The sequence below is a fragment of the Eleutherodactylus coqui genome, chromosome 3 (assembly GCF_035609145.1).
Source record: "Eleutherodactylus coqui strain aEleCoq1 chromosome 3, aEleCoq1.hap1, whole genome shotgun sequence".
Taxonomy (NCBI): Eukaryota; Metazoa; Chordata; class Amphibia; order Anura; family Eleutherodactylidae; genus Eleutherodactylus; species Eleutherodactylus coqui.
In genome coordinates, this window is record NC_089839.1 from 240,257,547 (window position 1) to 240,276,381 (window position 18,835).

At 44.5% G+C, this 18,835-nt stretch overlaps 1 protein-coding gene across 2 annotated transcripts in view; it reads right to left on the reverse strand.

The window, feature by feature from the left end:
* Positions 1-18,835, reverse strand: part of WDR47 (WD repeat domain 47) — a 52,080-nt gene that overhangs the window by 21,987 nt on the left and 11,258 nt on the right. The window contains exons 2-7 of one of the 2 annotated variants that reach the window (XM_066597166.1): positions 15,581-15,747; positions 13,902-13,985; positions 13,662-13,746; positions 7,895-8,697; positions 2,760-2,886; positions 77-255 (exon numbers count right to left, since the gene is read on the reverse strand). In XM_066597166.1, the coding sequence (XP_066453263.1) occupies positions 77-255; positions 2,760-2,886; positions 7,895-8,697; positions 13,662-13,746; positions 13,902-13,985; positions 15,581-15,738 (1,436 nt within the window). In that variant the 5' untranslated portion in view covers positions 15,739-15,747. Of the gene's footprint in view, positions 1-76; positions 256-2,759; positions 2,890-7,894; positions 8,698-13,661; positions 13,747-13,901; positions 13,986-15,580; positions 15,748-18,835 lie in introns of both variants that reach the window. The other variant, XM_066597165.1, reaches the window with a different exon arrangement.

The window sequence follows — 18,835 nt, forward strand, 5'->3', positions numbered from 1 at the left end:
GTGAAGGTCTATATATGCCACAGAGGGGGCTGCTTTCACCTAAATATTCCGAATTCTCCCCTACGGTTACCCATACCTATTAAGAAACTGTTCCGTCAGGTTTTGGGGATGCTCAGACTCCTCGGCCTGGTTGACTCCCCCCTCGAACAGCATTTGCTGATAGAGCTGCCTCTGTTGCTCCTTCTGCTCCAGGTGCTGCTGGTAACGTAACTTCTGGCGGTAATACTCTTCAAACTGTTCTGTCGAGTCTCGCATCTGGAAGACATCACAACTACACTATATGAAGACTGCAAACAAAGCTCAAGGTAATCTATGAAAAAAATGACTAATTATGAACACAGAACATTTTTAATTAAAAAAAAAATACCAAAAAAACAAAAACTCTGCTGCAAACGAATGATTGCAAAGGTATTACAGGTAAAAATCACTAAAGGAGACGTGCGGTTTAGAAAAAAGATTTTCTAGAAGTATTTTCGGGCACTCCGAGGTAACACCGTGGGGGTCAAAAGCAATACGAAATATAAAAGGAAGGACTTCTACTTTTCCTTCCTGCTGTAACCACCTCTTGCTTTGCCTTAGGCCTCATGCAAACGGCTGGGTTGGATTGCGAAATCTCGCAGCGGAATCAGACCCTGTGCCCTAGCATTGACCCCTGCGTACCCGTCTTGTCTTCTCTCTCTGCCCTGCGAATGTGCCGGCTGGCATGCTGCCGCACATACACAATGCAGAGAGTCACGCCAGCGATGACGCGGATCCGCCACGACTCGCAGCGGTATGGACAGCTTTCAATGACTGCATTGTAAGCCGTCTTGTGTGAGCCTCACATTAGAATAGGACATGCTGCGATTTTCCCCCGTGAGTGGGGCGAATGCTCACTACGGAACCCGCAGTGCAAATACGCCCGTGACCATTGGGCCTTAAACTGTATGAAAAACCGCAGTGCTCCATGGATATTGCAGCTGATAATTGGCTGCCCCGGTAGCAGGATATCTTGTGATAACCCAGTCATCAGTGGGCCCATTTAACAAGAAAGGGAATGTAAAAAGTGTGCAGCACATTGAATAGCTAGAATGGAAGTCAGAAGACAGACATGCAAATTCGGGGAACATTTATGTAAGTAAATCCAAAAAAAAAAATTAGATTATACTTACCTCTCTGGATGCTGCGGGTTTCCCCTCAGTTGCATCCGGATCTTCTTTCGAATGCGGTATGCAGTTTGTTTGTTTGTTTTTTTTAATTCCTGCTGTTTTTCTGCAGCACAGCAAAAACACAGCTGCGGGTGTGCCGCGGGACCGGACAGCTTCCATAGGCTTCAATTGAAGCCGCTGGAGACTCGCACAAAATGAAGCATGCTGCGGGTGCTTTCCCACACGTGCGATCTGCGGGCCCGCGAGTGTCCAATGATTCCCTATGGGCGCGGATCACGCATGCGGGAGACCTGCATGGATTTCTACATTCCATTTCTACATTCCTGTGGACATTGGGCCTTATTCATTTATAATATTCAAATCCACAATGAATCCGCAAGTGTATTTGCGGATGCATTGCGGATCGTAAGCTCCCATAGAGATGACTGGAGTACATCCGAGCGTGATCTGCGGTAAAATGGAGCATGCTGCGATTTATTATCCATGCGTGGCATCCGCAGATCAAATAAAAGCAAATCTTCAGGTGTTAAATGAAGTGTGGACACCCACCCAAAGCTTCGCTATAGGTGGCTTGATTTGCGGATCTCACTCGCGGATTCTGCAAATCAAATCCGCCTGTGGACAATGGGCCTTAGTGAAGTGAATGCGACTCAGCCTGCAGTACCAGACTGGGCCACTGCACAGTGTATGGAACCATCTGCTTCCTGCAGCAAAACAGCTAGAAGTAGGACAACCACTTTAAACAAGCTGCACCACTCACCATAAAATTATCTAGGGGGCTGTGAGCTGTATCAAATTTATTAAGCAGCATGTACCATTTTAAAAACATTTTTGACATTGAAAACTATATTTATGGCGTGATCAAGCGGTTGCCCAACACATGAGTAAGGAAAGAGGATTTATGACACTACGCCATACACTGAATTCGTCAAACATCTACAAAACATCTCTAGTCTTTTGCATCACTGAAGAGCACTAACACGCCATGTGGATTGCACATTGATTTTAAGGGGTCTACGTCATGTGATAAAAAGTTAAAAAACTGTACAGAAAATTTAACAAACACAAACTTAGGCCTCGGTCACACAGGCGTTTTTTCCCGCGATTTGCGGATCGCATAACGGATGCGCATCCGCAAATCGCGTGACCGGGGCCGACGATTCGCTGAAAAAGCTGCACCTAGCAGCGTTTTCAGCGAAACCGCCCCACACTGCCCGCTATTCTCTGCCACAGCTGTGGCAGAGGAGAACAATGTTCGCCCATTGAATTCAATGGAGCCGGCAATACAGCGTAAAAATTCAAAAGAAGTGACATGCTGTATCTTCGAAAACCGCGCCGCAGCAGCATTTCCGCACTGTGGCAGTGCGGAAAAATTCCGTCTTGTGAGAACAGCTTTTTGCGAAACACATTGACTTTGCCTTGTACTGTAAATGCTGTGTTTTTTTCAGCTGCGGATATGCAACAGCAAACCGCAGCAAATCCGCCTCGTGTGAGCCCAGCCTTATAGTCTCTGGCAGCAACTTGCCATGAAATCACGTCCTACACCAACTCAGTCCGTCTTATTGGGCCACAGAAAACGTACTTTCAAGTAATGTGGACGGAAGACGTTACCTCATTTCTCTCGGGTTTTCTTGGCTCCTCACATGATGCTTCTCCTTGGAGATTGTTCTCGGGGCTGATGTTTTGGCACAATGTTTCACTACTGCCTGGAATGTCTTTCTCCTGAGGAGTCTCGCTTCTGCTGGAACAATAAGAGATGAATTATACGTCCTGAATAGTCCTGATTGATTACACAGAAGGAGAGACTCAGGCTGGATTCATCTGCAACTTGTTTTTGTAAAAACATTGCAGTTTAATGCTTTTTTTTAGCCCAAACTAGAAGTGAATTCACAAGGAATGAGAGATATAAAAGGGAGAATGAATACTTCTACACAGATAGTGATCTGCAAATATCTGAAGGGCTGTCACACTGCAGAGGGATCAGCCCGATTCTCATTTGTACAAGGAAAGACCAGAAGCAATGGGATGAAACTGAAAGGGAGGAGACACAGATTAGATCCTAGAAAAAACTTTCTGGCAGTGAGGGTGATCAATGAGTGGAACAGGTTACCACAGGAGGTGGTGAGTTCTCCTTCAGTGGAAGTGTTCAAACAGGGACTGGAGAAATACCTGTCTGGGATGATTTAGTGAATCCTGCACTGAGCAGGGGGTTGGACCCGATGACCCTGGAGGTCCCTTTCAACTCTACCATTGTAGGATTCTACTTCCTGCTGGATCCACTTCTCGTCTTACTCAAAAGAACTTCACCAAAAACTGCAGTGGAGTTTTTCCAAAAAATGCTGTGCGTATGAAAGGGTTTATTTCCCATGAATCAAATCTATATGAAAAAAAAAGCCCCGACACGCTGTTAACCTGATATTTTTATCAATTTTTCAAATTCTCAAAATAAAAAAACAAACTTTACTTTCTCTGTGTCCCCCTCGACACCAAAGCTAGCCAGTGCTGATATGGGGAGGCTGAAGGCCTGTATCACGTAACAGATTTCTTTGCTTTTTGTGCCCAAGACTCACAAATTCCCTTGCCTGCACTTCACTGGCCTAGTTGTTTTTCCTATCCCCTCCCCCTCACTGGCAGCTGTATAAGGGCTCATGTCCACGGGAAAAAGAAGAATTAAAATCCGCAGCGGATTTTAACTTTTCTCCCGCGCGCGGATCCGCACCCCATAGGGATGCATTGACCACCCGTGGGTAGATAAATACCCGCGGATCGTCAATAAAAGTGATTTAAAAAAAAATGGAGCATGAAAAAATCTGGACCAAGCTCCATTTTCATGCGGGTCTCCCGCGGGGACGGCTCCCGCGGGCTTCTATTGAAGCCTATGGAAGCCGTCCGGATCCGCGGGACACAAAAATCATATTTTACTCACCCGCTCCGGTTCTTCTCTTCTCCGCGGCGCCATCTTCTCTCAGCCGCGGCCGGATCATTTTGCTTCGGCCCGGCGCATGCGCGGGGCACGTCACCGACGTCATCGTGCACATCCGCCGAGCCGAAGAATGAAGATCCGGCCACGACGAGAGAAGATGCCGCCGCCGCGAAGAGAAGAAACGGAGCGGATCGGAGGTGAGTTTATTGTCATTTATTTGCATTTTCAGCCCTCATGTCCGCGGGGCAGGATGGACCCGCTGCAGATTCTACATGTAGAATCTGCAGCGGATCTGATTTTCCCCGTGGACATGAGGCCTAAAGAGGCTGAGATGTTTAAAACGGTCTAAAATGAAAACGGCCTTTGTTGCCCATATCAACCAATCACAGAGCGGCTTTCATTTTGCATAGGCAAAATAGGTAATGAAAACTAAGCTGTGATTGGTTGCCTTTGGCAACAGACACTTTTCATTTGAGAGAGCATTATAAATCTCCCCATCGTCTCCAGGTAAGGGAGCTGCTGGTAGTGCCAAACCGGGCTGCTGCAATACTGACAGCGCTCTCTGCACCGACAGCAGGCCCAGGGATCAGCTGATCGGGAGGATCTCCACCAGTGGACCCCCATCAATAAGTAAAAGTCCAGGAGAACACAGAACATGAAGGTCAGAACTGTGAACTAGAAGCAAATAAAAGACCCAAATACAGATTTCCTACTTAATCTGCTGAATGTGTCCTTCAAGCATCCAAATAACCAAATAGAGATTTCCTACAAGACTTCTGAGGTTAGCTTTGTCGTTTTACATTCTTGCAGCGTTGTTCCTCCCTTCAGAACATTATTTACACCCTTAACCCCTTAAGGACACGGCATATTTGGGCCCAAACAAAGCAATGATTTTTGAGGGATTTTCATCACTTTGTAAAAGCCCTAACTCTTGTATTTACCAGCACCACATGAGGCTTGTCTTGTGTGGAGAACTATAGTTTTTATTGGTAACATTTTTCTGTGCATATAATGTATTGTAACTTTTTTTTTGAGAGCAGGGAGAGAAAGCCTCAGTTCAGCTTTTTTTTTTAAACAGCATCAATCATGCAGCATAAATCACAGGATACATTTTTTCTGCTGGCTGGCAGGATTACAACGATACCAAAATTATAATTTTTTTTAGGCTCTTTCACTTCCAACCTGTTTTTTTTTTGTTATTATTTTTTGCACATCGCTGCATTTAAAGCCTGATAACTTTTTTTTCCATGGACTGAGCTCTTTGAGGGCTTGTTTTTTTGCAGGAGCTTTAATTTGCACCATTTTGGGGTACATACAGCTTTTTTGATCACTTTTATTGCGTTTTTGGGAGACAAAAACAGAAGAATAGCGATCATGAGCAACGGCAAGCCGGGACACCAGTATCTGGGATCCTCTTGCCGATGACGTAGTAGAGGGAGAACGCTCCCTTTGCATGCCGCGATCTACATAGACCGCTATTCTTCTCTATCCCCTCTGTTGCAGCCGTAGGCTGGGTGTTATCAGTAACAGCCGGCTCTGGGATGGCGCGGACTATGCTTCTGATCCCCCGCCATCCACGTCCTGCCAAGTACTTCGCAGCCAGGACGTAAACTTTCGTCCTGTAGCGTTAAGGGGTTAAAGAGATTGTTTCACGAGGCCAACCCATTTATAAAAAAACAAAACAAAAACGATAGCATGGCAAATAATCGCCACGAGTCCAGCTTCCCTAACCCACAGTCATCAGCTGTAATTGCTGGGGGAAGCTGTGGTCAGCTGCTGCATAGGAAGTGTAACATTACATGCCAGCCATATATAAGAATGGGTGTCCATATAATGCACAAAGACAGCGAGTCCACCAAAGTGGGAGCTTGTAGAACATCCATATACCCAATGATCCCCAGCAATCATCTAGAATCTGTGGGGAAATATGCAAGTGTTCGAATTCCCTACAGCGCCCTCACAGGAGAAATGAAGCATTACATTGTTCCTATTGAAATCAACTTGTCTTCTTAGGCCGGCTGCACACGTACAGGTTGGATTCCGCACGCAAGAGCCCGCAGTGGAATCCGGCTCAAACCTGTTTAAATTTGTATTGTGGCTGGTCGTGACCGCTCGCCATCGGACATGCGCAGTACAGATTTTAGTTTTTAAAAATCTGTGTTTTCCACACCCGTCCTGTGCAATCCCCACGAAAAATAGAACATGCTGCGATTTTTCCTTTGCTCACAGAAATCGCAATTCATTTCCACGATTGTGTAGAAAAAAAGAGTCTTTGCACAGCATGTTCCAAATGGCATTTGCTGCAGATGCACGATGCAGGCGCCAACCGCAGATTCCGCATTGCAAATCCGTTCATGTGCAGCCGGCCTGATACAGAACAGGTTGGACCCTCCAGAACCAGAGGGGCTCTCAGCACCGCTCCCCTCCCTCGCATAGAAATTCATTCTCCAATGTTCAGATGAAAACGATTATTTCTAAACTGAACATCTCTTTAGTTCCATTCATGCCAACCAATTTATCCTCTTCAATCGAGGTACACTGAACGTCCGACCCCTCAGCATCCTGTAGGCCTATATGAACCGCCTCTACAGCATCCATGTCTGGTTCAGAATTCCTCAAAAGCGATAAGAAAAAAAAAGCAAAGCAAAGAATGGCGACAAATGAATAGGATGAGAGTGGATCTGTCCAAGACGGACCACTTCACAGGGCAACTCCAATTATGGGCCGGGCTCACCCAAACGTACTTGAATTGCGTATTACGTGCGCATAATACACTGTGAAACTACACTGATTTTAATTGTTCCGTTCGCACTGGCGTATATTACGTGTGTAAAAATGAACGCAGTGTGTTCTATTTTACCGCATATGATATGCGCACAGCCCTATTGTTTTCTATGGGTGAGTTTAGAACACATTACATACGCAATTACAGTACATACAGAGTTTTTGTTTTACGCATGTTGCTAGGAAGCACGAGTTTAAAAAAATAATAAAAATTAGTGAGCCAGTGCATGGCAGCATGTGTAAAATATGCTGTATGTGCGCAGGCATACACGAGCAAACTCGCAACAATACGCAGGTATACGCAGTTCCCTACGACGGTTTAACGCTGTGATTTTTACGTAGCGCATTACCGTACGTTCGTGAGCCTGGCCTAAGTGAAGTAGATTTAGGCTACCTGTCCACGGCCGAGGCGGAATATCATTAGCGATATTCCACCATGGTGGAGCAGGGGGGAGAACTGACAGGTCTCACTGTGGAAAGTCGCAGTCGCATGCTGCGATTTAAATCCCACGAGTGGAGGTCAGGCTGCGCTTTCCACCGTTAGCCTATGGAATGCGATGCCCGCGTCCGGATTATCGCTGTGGATGACGCAGTGACATATCGCCCGTGGACAGGAGGCCTTAAAAGGAAGAAATGTATTTAAATAGTATCAAATGGTGTTCATTTCACTTCCCAGTATCACGTTATTTGATGAAGAGGCACTCCAGGACCCGCACTGCTCCTTCCTATCCACATAAGCCGCAGCTACAATGAAGAGATCATACACTATACGTTTTGGTCACTGTTAAAGGCTATGGACACCTTTTTCTTGGATATAGTTTAGCAAATAAAACCGATTTGCATTTGGCTTTTATTAAACCCGTTTGGTTCCTGCAGCTTGCATCCGACATGACAAAATGTATAATAAGAACCAATTGCAAATGTCAGCCATTTGTAAAACTACATGCAATGAAAAGAAATAGTGCACATAGATGTACCGTCTTCAATCCATAGTGAAGCAGCCACGGGCCAAACCCACCCCTGCGTATTGAAGAAGTACCTTTCAGAAGACTCTTCATAGATGCTGTGACAGTCCGAGCTCTCCAACATTAAGCTTCGGCTGAGGTTCTGCACTCCAGGGTAATGAAAGTTGGCAAACGAATGAGACATTGCAGACGGTTTACTTCCAGGCTCCACGGTCCTTTTGTCATGCCCGCTCAGCCCACACGTGAGACCGTCCAAGGCCGGATTCAACGAGCGCGACATGTATGCGTCGGCAGACTGTGGTCGCCTCATGGGGGAGGAAGGGTACGGAGAGAGTTTGCTGATGAGTGGGGTGAGAAGGTCTGCATAGCCAGCTTTACTGGGCTTCATAAGCTTGTCCACATGGATATTCAATGTCTTCTGCTCAAAAGCACAAGAAAACACGCTAGGAGGCAAATTCTGCAGCCACGATAAAAGACTTAAGTCAAGATCGTCACATCCATTACCGCACAGAAGGTCTATTCCAAGGAGGACCTCGCTTTCTGTAATCTCCTCCCCGGTGGCTTTACTCTGGCAGAACTCCACACAACACTCATACAGAAGGCCCTTCATGATGAGCTGGAACAGGCGGTTATTACTGGCCTTGAACCCCGCCTCGCTTAGCTTCCGGTCAGCAGGAATAAACTCCGCCACCATAACGCAGGACTCTTCGAAGCAATGGACACGAGCCGTGCTTGGATTCCAGTCTTTAAACTCAGCGTGGTTTGTGAGCCGTGGGAGGGTGAGCAGGAGACACAACTTGCTGTAGTCATCCTTGGAGGAGCAGTACTCTTCTAGGGCATGGAGACACTTCACCGCTTCTTGCATGGTAAACTCCAGCTGCACGGATACATAACATTAATGAGAAACAAGAAACACAGCTTATAGTTCAGGTTTTCTCTCATCTGTTCCAATTTAAAGGGGTTATCGCAATATAAAATGATTTATCACCTATCTACAGGACAGGGGGGTCTGACCACTGGGCCACCAGGGATCATGAGATCACAGCTTCCCAAGTCCATCGGGTGAATGGAGCAGCAGTGCGATGTGTGACCACAGCTCCATTCACTTCTATACTCAGCCATCTCCTTTGAGGATCAGTGGTGGTCACACACTGCTGCGCCAATCAGCTGGCAGACCCAGGAAGCGCCATTCTCATGATCCTTGGGGATTCCGGCAATCCATCATTTGTCACCATCCTATGGACTAATTTTGGTGGCATAACCCCTTTAATTTGGATGTTTCATTTCAACCATTAGCAGAACACAAGTGACCATTTCTATTCACCCTGCAGCATAAGGCTAAAGCAGAGCTGAAGTACTGATATAGTAGATGAGCAATAAACATTTGTTTGCCCGATGAAGGTTTAGTCCGCACCATGACACAGTCCGCTTTATGTACTATGAAGCTTCTCCAATACTAAATAAGAAGCAGTATGCTATGGATATTGCACTGAGGCACTGCAGAGGTAGCAACATTTAACTTGACTGTCACCGTTTTCTGCGATATGTTATCTTAGGTCATTGAAAAGCTATTGTTATCTTACATGGGTTGTTGGGCAATTTTTGTATTTCTTCCTATTGATGACCTGTTCTCAAGACACATCATCAATAGATGATCAGCGGGGGTTCACTGCTCGGCCGATTCCACAGCCTGCTGTCATTGCAAACTGTGCAGGAAGCAGACTGCTGTCCATAGCACAGTGGACTAGGTTGTTATTGCAGGCGCAGCTCCCATTTAAAATTCAATAGGAGTTGTGCCTGCAGTACTAAACCTGGCTGCTGCAACATCATCAGCGCTATCTGCCTCAAGCACTGACTATATTGACAGTAACATTGGTATTCAGCTGCTCAACAGGGATTCTGACCCCGCTGATTATCGATTGATGACCTGTGCAAAGACGAATAAAATAAGACATAGGAAATCCAAAAAGTTACAGACAACTCCTTTAACGCAGCAAACTGTGGAACATTAACTCTTAATGTGTTAATATAACAAACTCTGCTACATCTATATGTAAACAGAACCGATCGCAGGGTAAGATAATGCCTGCTACAGCTGTAGTTACATGAAGAAAGCTCATTATCACTGGCAATAATAATAATCTTTATTTGTACAGCGCCAACTTATTCCGCAGCGCTTTCAAGCATTGGAGAACACAGACAATACAACAATTATATGTGATAAACAATCAGTTTGAAACAAACAGGGTGGGGGTGATAAAGTAGTTACAAGGGGGGGATGGAGGGGGAACACAGGCAATACGAGAATTACATGTGGAAATCAGTTATTAGAAAGCAAATGGGGTGGAGATGGTAAGGAGGTGCAGCGGAAGAGGTTGTGTGCGATGGGCAGGGTGGAAGGTGTGGGGAGCCATAGGGAGGCGTGAGGGACTAGGTCAGGGGATTTGGTATGCCTCTCTGAGGAGGTGTGTTTTTAAGGCACATCTGAAATTTCATGCATTGGGAATAGTCCGGATGCCTTGGGGTAGAGCGTTCCAGAGGATGGGTGCTGCTCTGGTGAAGTCCTGGAGGCGAGCATGAGAGGTTCGTATTACAGGGGTGTTTAGTCTGAGTGTGTTAGCCGATCGGAGTGAGCGCGCTGGGTGGTATACTGACAGTAGGGAGGCAATGTATGGTGGTGCGGTGCCATGCAGAGCTTTGTGGGTGAGGGTGCGGAGTTTAAATTAGTTTCTAAAGTGGATGGGCAACCAATGCAGCGACTGGCATAATGCAGAGGCATCTGAGTAACGGCTGGACAGAAAAATGAGCCTAGCTGCCGCATTTAGTATGGATTGAAGAGGAGCGAGTCTGATGTGGGGGAGGCCGATGAGCTTTGTAGTTACGGTAAATATCGATGAGTAAGGCTGCCCTCACATCTGCGTTAGGGTCAGTTCAGGAATTGCATCTCTCTGCTGAATTTTTAGATGAGAGAAACAGAAACCGATCCTTTTTTCCCCCCATTGATTTCAATGAAGTTTAAAAAAAACTGAAAGCAAATGGAAAGGCTTTAGTTTGTTTCCATTTCATTAGGTTGTCAATTTTTTTTTCTCAGGAAAATAGTGCAGTCTGCAGAAACTTGACAAAATGGAAGCAAACTGAATCCTTTCCATTGGCTTTCTTTTTTTTTTTTGAAACCCCATTAAAATCAATGGGGAGGAGAAAAAAAAACTGGACTGTTTTATTTCTGTTTCTCTCCTCCGAAAACGGAGCTAAGAGACAGTAACCCAGAACTGCGCCTTTATACAGCTGTAAGAGCAGCTTAATAGATTTCCCTTGGTACATAACATGTGCGCAGACAACAATATGCGGGTTTATATTTGCAACATACAGTGCATTAACCCCTTCACGACCAATGACGTACATTTACGTCATGGAGCCACGGGGTATGTATGAAGAGAGGTTGCGTGGCAACCTTTCTTCATACAGTGCAGGCGTCAGCTGTTTATAACAGCTGACACCCGCGGGCAATAGCCGCTCGCGGCTATTAACCATTTAAATGCCGCTGTCAGTTCTGACAGTGGCATTTAAATCCCCCGAACATCCCGCACGGCCCCCCCGCAGTGAGATTGGGAGAGCCGTGCAGGTGTCATGGCAGCCGGGGGCCTAATGAAGCCATCCCTGTGGGGTGGCTTGATAGACTGCCTGTCAAAAAGCAGTATGACGTAATGCTATAGCATTACGTCATACTGCAGGAGCGATCAAAGCATCGCATGTTAAAGTCCTCCAGGGGGGCTTCAAAGTAATGTAAAAAAAAAAAATCAATAAAGTTTTTTTAAATTGAAAAAAAAAAAAAGTTGTCAAAGTTTAAATCACCCCCCTTTTGCCATATCTATTATTAAAAAATCTAAATAATAAATAAAAAATATGTATCTGGTATCGCCGCGTCCGTAAAAGTCCGAACTATCAAAGTAGCGCATTATTTTTCCCGCACGGTGAACGTCGTCCGAAAAAATAAATAAATAAAGAACGCCAGAAATGCATTTTTTTAGTTACCGTCTCCCAGAAAAAACACAATAAAAAGCGATCAAAAAGTCGTATGTACCGTATTCCAAATTGGTACTATAAGAAACTACAGGACATTACACACACACACAAAAAAAAAAAAAAAAGAGTATAGTAAAAAAAAACTATACAAGTCTGGTATCGTAGCAATCGTACCGACTCATAGAATAAAGTTATCATGTAGTTTTTGTTGCCATTCGTGCGCCATAGAAACAAGACGCACTAAAAGATGGTGAAATGTCTTTTTTTTAAATTTTACTCCATTTAGAATTTTTTTAAAGTTTTTCAGTACATTATATGTTACAATAAATAGTAACATTGAAAAATACAACTCGTCCCGCAAAAAACAAACCTTCATACAGCGACGTCGATGGATAAATAAAGGAGTTACGATTTTTTTTAAAGGGGGGGGGGGGGGGAAACGAAAATGGAAAAAGAAAAAGGGCCGCGTCATTAAGGGGTTAATGAAAAGTTTGTAAACTGCCACTATTCGCGATCTACAGCCCAAAAAAAGGCCTGAAGTCAGGGTTATTTTAGTAAACCTGATGACATTTAAGAACGAGCACCAGGGACAATAAAACCTGACTAAGTAATGCAGCAGACGGGTAACTGGAGCGAGAAACCCGATCACTGGAAACACTGAGGAATCAGTTTGGCTGGAAACTTCTGTTCCTTGCAGATGTCATTACCGCATTACATGTATCAGCCTCACAAAGCTAAAGTTGTTTCTGTGCAAGGTTATGCAAAAAAAGGAAAATGGAACAATACCTCTGCAGCGCCACCTATTGGATGGCAGCATTCCTGCAAGTTAATGTACGATTTTTTGTTTGTTAAACAATGATTGGGAATAGGAAACCAAGCCAGAATCCATACACAGACAGCTGCTTCGGGGTGATTGCCTCTCATCAGTGTACAGTAGGTTACTGGCTTGGCTGGTGAGAGGCCTGTAAGGTGGTTCAGGAGAGGTGTCGTCTCTCCTTAAGAAAAGCACCCAGAAGGTGTGAGAAGACACCCGAGAGGTGAGTGGAGACTTATAAGGCCATGCATGCTCCTCTGGGTAATTAATGCTAGCCGATTAAGGTTTAGGGCTTCACAATGACTCTTGGTAGTGTGATACACAGCAACAATTGCGAGTTATTACAAACTTAGTGTTTCACTATGATGGGAAAGTCATGAGTGACCTGCAACGCCAACCATCTCCGTAGGCTTGAGGTTGTAGCACATAGGAAGCCACTGCAATTACAAATCGTGGATTCCAAACCTAAAACTGGCAGAAAAATCTAAAAACTAGTTCTGTCAGTCTTCTCTGATATTATTAGTCTTCTAACAAATACTGTCATCCTGAAGACGTCTAAGAATCTGTTGGTTTGAAGATCCTTCTGGTCTCCGTAAAAACATATATCTTGGCACATCCAAGGATCCGTCATTCTTTACTCTATACCTATAATCCTCGGGATCGTTAGAGAGGTGTATATAATTGTTCCCAAGTGTGTCGTTATGCATGGACGATAGACATATTAGTGCAAAATATATGTGATTTCCTTCCAGATGGCTGTACACACAAGGCAGCAACTGGCGTGTTAAAAAAGCTCAAGTATTCTTGACTAAGCGAGCAGAAATATTTTATTCATCGGCTTTTGAAGAAAACAGGAATATAAAATAGTTTCTAATTATTTATTTCTATAGAACACTGCATAATTAATTAGTTTACCCTGGCATACAAGATGAAGAGAAGGAAGCACACGTTCCCCAAGGGCAGTACTAGGACAAGCCTAGGCTCTGAATTAATGTCTGACTTACATGCTGCGGCTCCTCTTCTGCTGACATGGCGTTGTTCACACACAGCGCTTCCAAGAACTTCTGCTTTAGAATGATGTAGCGGAACCTGAAGGAGACCAAGGCACCCGTATGTGCATATTACTGTATATTATGTATACCCGCACACGTATGTATACATATTACACAATTAGTAGCTGCTACTATTACTACACAACATGTACGCACACTCTCAATATACCAGATATTAACTATTGAAGTTACCTTTTTCTGTCAAATTTGTCCATACACTCGAGTGGTTGGATAAACTGGAGGACCTCATCCCACTGTCCATCGAGGATTAACTGCCTGCGGGTCATCAAAGGAAAGACGATTACCAACCAATTACATTCCCATTTATCAGCTTTCCTTCTTACCGCTTTCCCCTGAAAATAGGACCTACCCCGATAAGACCTACCCCGGTTTTCGGGGGAGGCTTGAAATATAAGGCCTCCACCAAAAATAAAACGTAGATAACCTGCATTTAAAAAAATAAATAAAATCTATACTCACCTGGTCCGCGGCGTCCCGATGGTCTCCGGCGGCGTTGCGGCAGACTGCACTTGGCTGACGACTAACAAAGGTATATAGCCATCTTAATTCTGTTCTGTTTAAAAGGGAATATATTGCCAGAAAATGACCTATTGTTTAACCCCTTAGCAACCAACCATACATCTTTTGATGGCAGTAGTTATGGGTTTTATTCTGATGCGCTGGCTTTTGACAGTGGCTGCATCAGAAGCGCCCGTCTCCTGTGCCAGGGGAAGCAGGTGCTCGGCTGTCGGATGGCAGCCTGTTAGTTTATCTAACAGCAGGGACTAAACAAACCTTTGATCCCCCCTGTTTAACCCTTTACATGCCACGGTCAGTGCGATCACAGAATATAAAAGGCAGACAGATGGCTCTCAGTTTTCTACACAGGAGCCGCTATGTGTGTCTGTACCCTTAGGGTCAAAAGACAAGACATAGGTGGGACTGTATAATGAGACTTACAGAAACCACATCATTCTTATTAAACTCAGGACTATCATATTTCATAATGATTTAAACAAGAGAGACCCTGTAAACCATCAAACCTGTAAGATTGTAGAATGTACACTAGAGTGGTTTGTGGCCGCTACATACGGTCGTACCCATGCATTTTAGTTTATATTCCTTTGACCCTTTAAGGACCAGGCATAGTAAATTTACGGCGCTTGGTCCTGTGCTTAAATCTCGTCCGATAGCAAAAATATGGTGTGGGATTAAAGCTCCTGCAATGTAGCAGGCGCAGATCGGGTCCTCAGCTGTTAGTCGCAGCAGAGGACCCAGAGGAGAACGAAGAAGCGGTTTTTAACCTTCTTAAGATGGGCTTACCTGAGCTTGTTATAAAACCCTGCATGTACAACGCAGCATTTTACTGCTGTGTGAGCCGGCCTATCGCCATGTGCGCCACGGATTTTTCACTGCGCATTACAGTATCTCGCTCACGCTTTGTCGTTCAGCAACGTTGGCGTATGTGCGGCATTTATACGCATGTAATTGCGCGTGTACAGCGTTTATTACGCGCCCATAAAGAACAGGGCTCTATTGCATGAAATAGAACATGCTGCGTTCTTTTTTTACATGTGTATTATAATTAATGTATATACGCAGGTGTGAACGGATCACTGAAAATCAATGTTATTTCATCGACTCCATTCACCGCGTATTATGTGCGCTTAATACGCTTTACATTACGCTTGTGTGAGACTACCCGTACCATTTTAGTCCTAAATACCTTCTACAAAGTAACAAAATACTAAACACGGACACTTTCACTACAGGAGGATTTTAAGACCACATAACATGCAAAGCACATAAAATCCAACGTAAGATACATAACGGTGAGCAGAACAATACACATTACTAATATTCTGACCTACCTGAGAAAAAGCATGTCATCGGAATAGAGCCCATTTATCACCCCACTCTCCTTCTCCAGGGCCAGCATGCTGATGTGCAGCTTCTTGGCATTGAGGAAATCTAAAATCAACTTTGTAATCTCTACTTCTTTAACATTTACAGTTTCTTCAGCCGTCATTGTGATGGTCTGGAAAGAGAAGAAAAGGAAGGGGAGAGGGGGAAAAAATCAATCATGTATGAGACAACTTAGCAGTTTACATAAACCAAAAACAGTAAAGTACGACAGCCGTCCCCAGTAAGGCAGCATTCACAGCGGTGTTCCGATTGTGCAGCCAGGTAAATCCTTGCAAATGGCATAACTGACTCATTGTATCCATTTTTAAGCCCTCCAGCGTAAAGAGACCAGAAACACTAAAGTCCAGTGTTACACGAAGGAGAAAGGCACAGTACGCAGCTCTACCGTCTCCTGCCAAGCCAATGCAAGCAAGATCAAGCCGGCAGTCTCAGCATTTTTACAATAGTTGGTATGGATCACAGAGGGCAGAGCTGATGCTTAAAATGAATCACATATGGCATCTAAAGACATCAAGCTGGTATGCACTAGTCTAGCAGGACTTAACCCTTTTCAATCCAACGTCAGACCTCATCCGACATTCAGATTTCCCTGCATACTGTAGCAGCAATGTTGGGCAAGGTCTAACACATGTTTCTAATACTATGCAGAAGAGGGTCAGATCAGAGCTCTTTCCTGAATAGTGTAATATACACATACAGAAGAGAGTTCCAACATCGGCGAGTTGTCCTGCATAGTGTAATCTACACATACAGAAGAGAGCTCCAGCATCGGAGAGCTGTCCTGCATAGTGTAATATAAACATACAGAAGAGAGCTCCAGCATCAGAGAGCTGTCCTGCATAGTGTAATCTACACATACAGAAGAGAGCTCCAGCATCAAAGAGCTGTCCTGCATAGTGTAATATACACATACAGAAGAGAGCTCCAGCATCGGAGAGCTGTCCTGCATAGTGTAATATACACATACAGAAGAGAGCTCCAGCATCAAAGAGCTGTCCTGCATAGTGTAATAAACACATACAGAAGAGAGCTCCAGCATCGGAGAGCTGTCCTGCATAGTGTAATATACACATACAGAAGAGAGCTCCAGCATCAAAGAGCTGTCCTGCATAGTGTAATAAACACATACAGAAGAGAGCTCCAGCATCAGAGACCTGTCCTGCATAGTGCAATACACACATACAAGAGAGCTCCAACATCGGCGAGTTGTCCTGCATAGTGTAATCTACACATACAAAAGAGAGCTCCAGCATCGGAGAGCTGTCCTGCATAGTGTAATATACACATACAGAAGAGAGCTCCAGCATTGGAGAGCTGTCCTGCATAGTGTAATATACACATACAGAAGAGAGTACCAACATCGGAGAGCTGTCCTGCATAGTGTAATATACACATACAGAAGAGAGCTCCAGCATTGGAGAGCTGTCCTGCATAGTGTAATATACACATACAGAAGAGAGCTCCAGCATTGGAGAGCTGTCCTGCATAGTGTAATATACACATACAGAAGAGAGCTCCAGCATCAAAGAGCTGTCCTGCATAGTGTAATACACACATACAGAAGAGAGCTCCAGCATCGGAGAGCTGTCCTGCATAGTGTAATAAACACATACAGAAGAGAGCTCCAGCATCGGAGAGCTGTCCTGCATAGTGTAATAAACACATACAGAAGAGAGCTCCAGCATTGGAGAGCTGTCCTGCATAGTGTTAGAGGCATGCGCTATACACGTTGTATGCAGTTACATGATGCAGCTGTATGGTAGATAATCATTAGAGAAATAAGAAATGAATAGTCTTATTAAATAATTATATGTAATATCAACATATATTTACAGGATTATTACAAACGATCTTCCCGATGTGAAATACTCATAACGCATGTTTTTTAAATTAATCACTAATAAAATCATCATGACATTATTTTTAGGTGCTCTTGTTGAGTAATTCCAAGGAATCCACAATGCGCTTTCCCACCCAAATAAGTAAGAGCTGGGGAGTGTGCGGGTGACAGGGAAATTGGATTGGAAAGGGTTAATACACAAATTAACAATTAGCAATGAAAACAAAAAATACCCTGTTTCCCTGAAAATAAGACATACCCTGAAAATAAGACAGAAATTTTGGAAAATCATGCTATGAGGATGCAAAATGATTTTTCAGGCTTTTTGAGGATGCTTGAAATATAAGCCCTACTCCACAATTAAGCCCTGCTAACAGTTAATTTAAAAAGTCAATTTAAATAGTGTCCAGGCAGCTAAACAAGTAAAAAATGTAAACCTTTTTGAACAAAAATTAATATAAGACACTGTCTTATTTTGGGGGAAACACGGTATATATCTATCCATCTACCTATCATAAATGTTGGTCATTAAGTGGTTAAAGGAAGCATCCTGTACTGCATGATTATACTTATTTATACAGCACAGGCGCGCCAAATGTAAATGACAAGCTGGCAGCCAGCACACCCTGCGGCCACCTCCGACAATACATTTATGTGGCGTCTGCACTTGGGTGTGAACAACCACAGGTACCGCAACTTGTGCTTCTCACATAGCCAAACCTTATATTTCAATGCGGGAAGAAGAAAAGGTTAACCAATTCATTGCCAGGGAACTCATCCCAGTTAGGTCTGTGGGCCAATGCCATAGCAGATGGTTAGTTTGCCCCTTCACTACAGGCTCCGCTACATTTACCCCCATGTCTGATAAAGATCCTTTAAGAGCCATTTACACATTTGCATGACAATAGTCGCATCTAAACACTCAGCCATCGTACACTATTTGGTTGCCGTTCGCTCACTCAACGAGCGTGAAAACCGCTGCTGGATCGCTGACTTCTCGCCGTGTGTAGACGCTCCCCGCTTCACACAGGATGGGAAGCGATAAGCCGCCGGGGATCTGCTTGTTTAGGCGCTCTGCACGATCACCACCAACTTAGCGGTGACGTCAGTCGTTTACACAATGGTCGTCCCGTCTAAATGGGGCATTGGATATAAATATCTCCAGATGGGGCTGGGCAATTAATCTAATTAAATCGGCATTTTGCTGAGGCACAATTCTAATGGTGCATTTACACTGGATGACTACTGCCTGAGTGAGGGCACGAGCGGGTGACGTCACCGCCAGCTGTTCGCACGCGTGCAGAACGTTAAGCCAGGCGGATGATCGCTGTGAGCGGGGAGCGTTTACACAGCGAGGAGC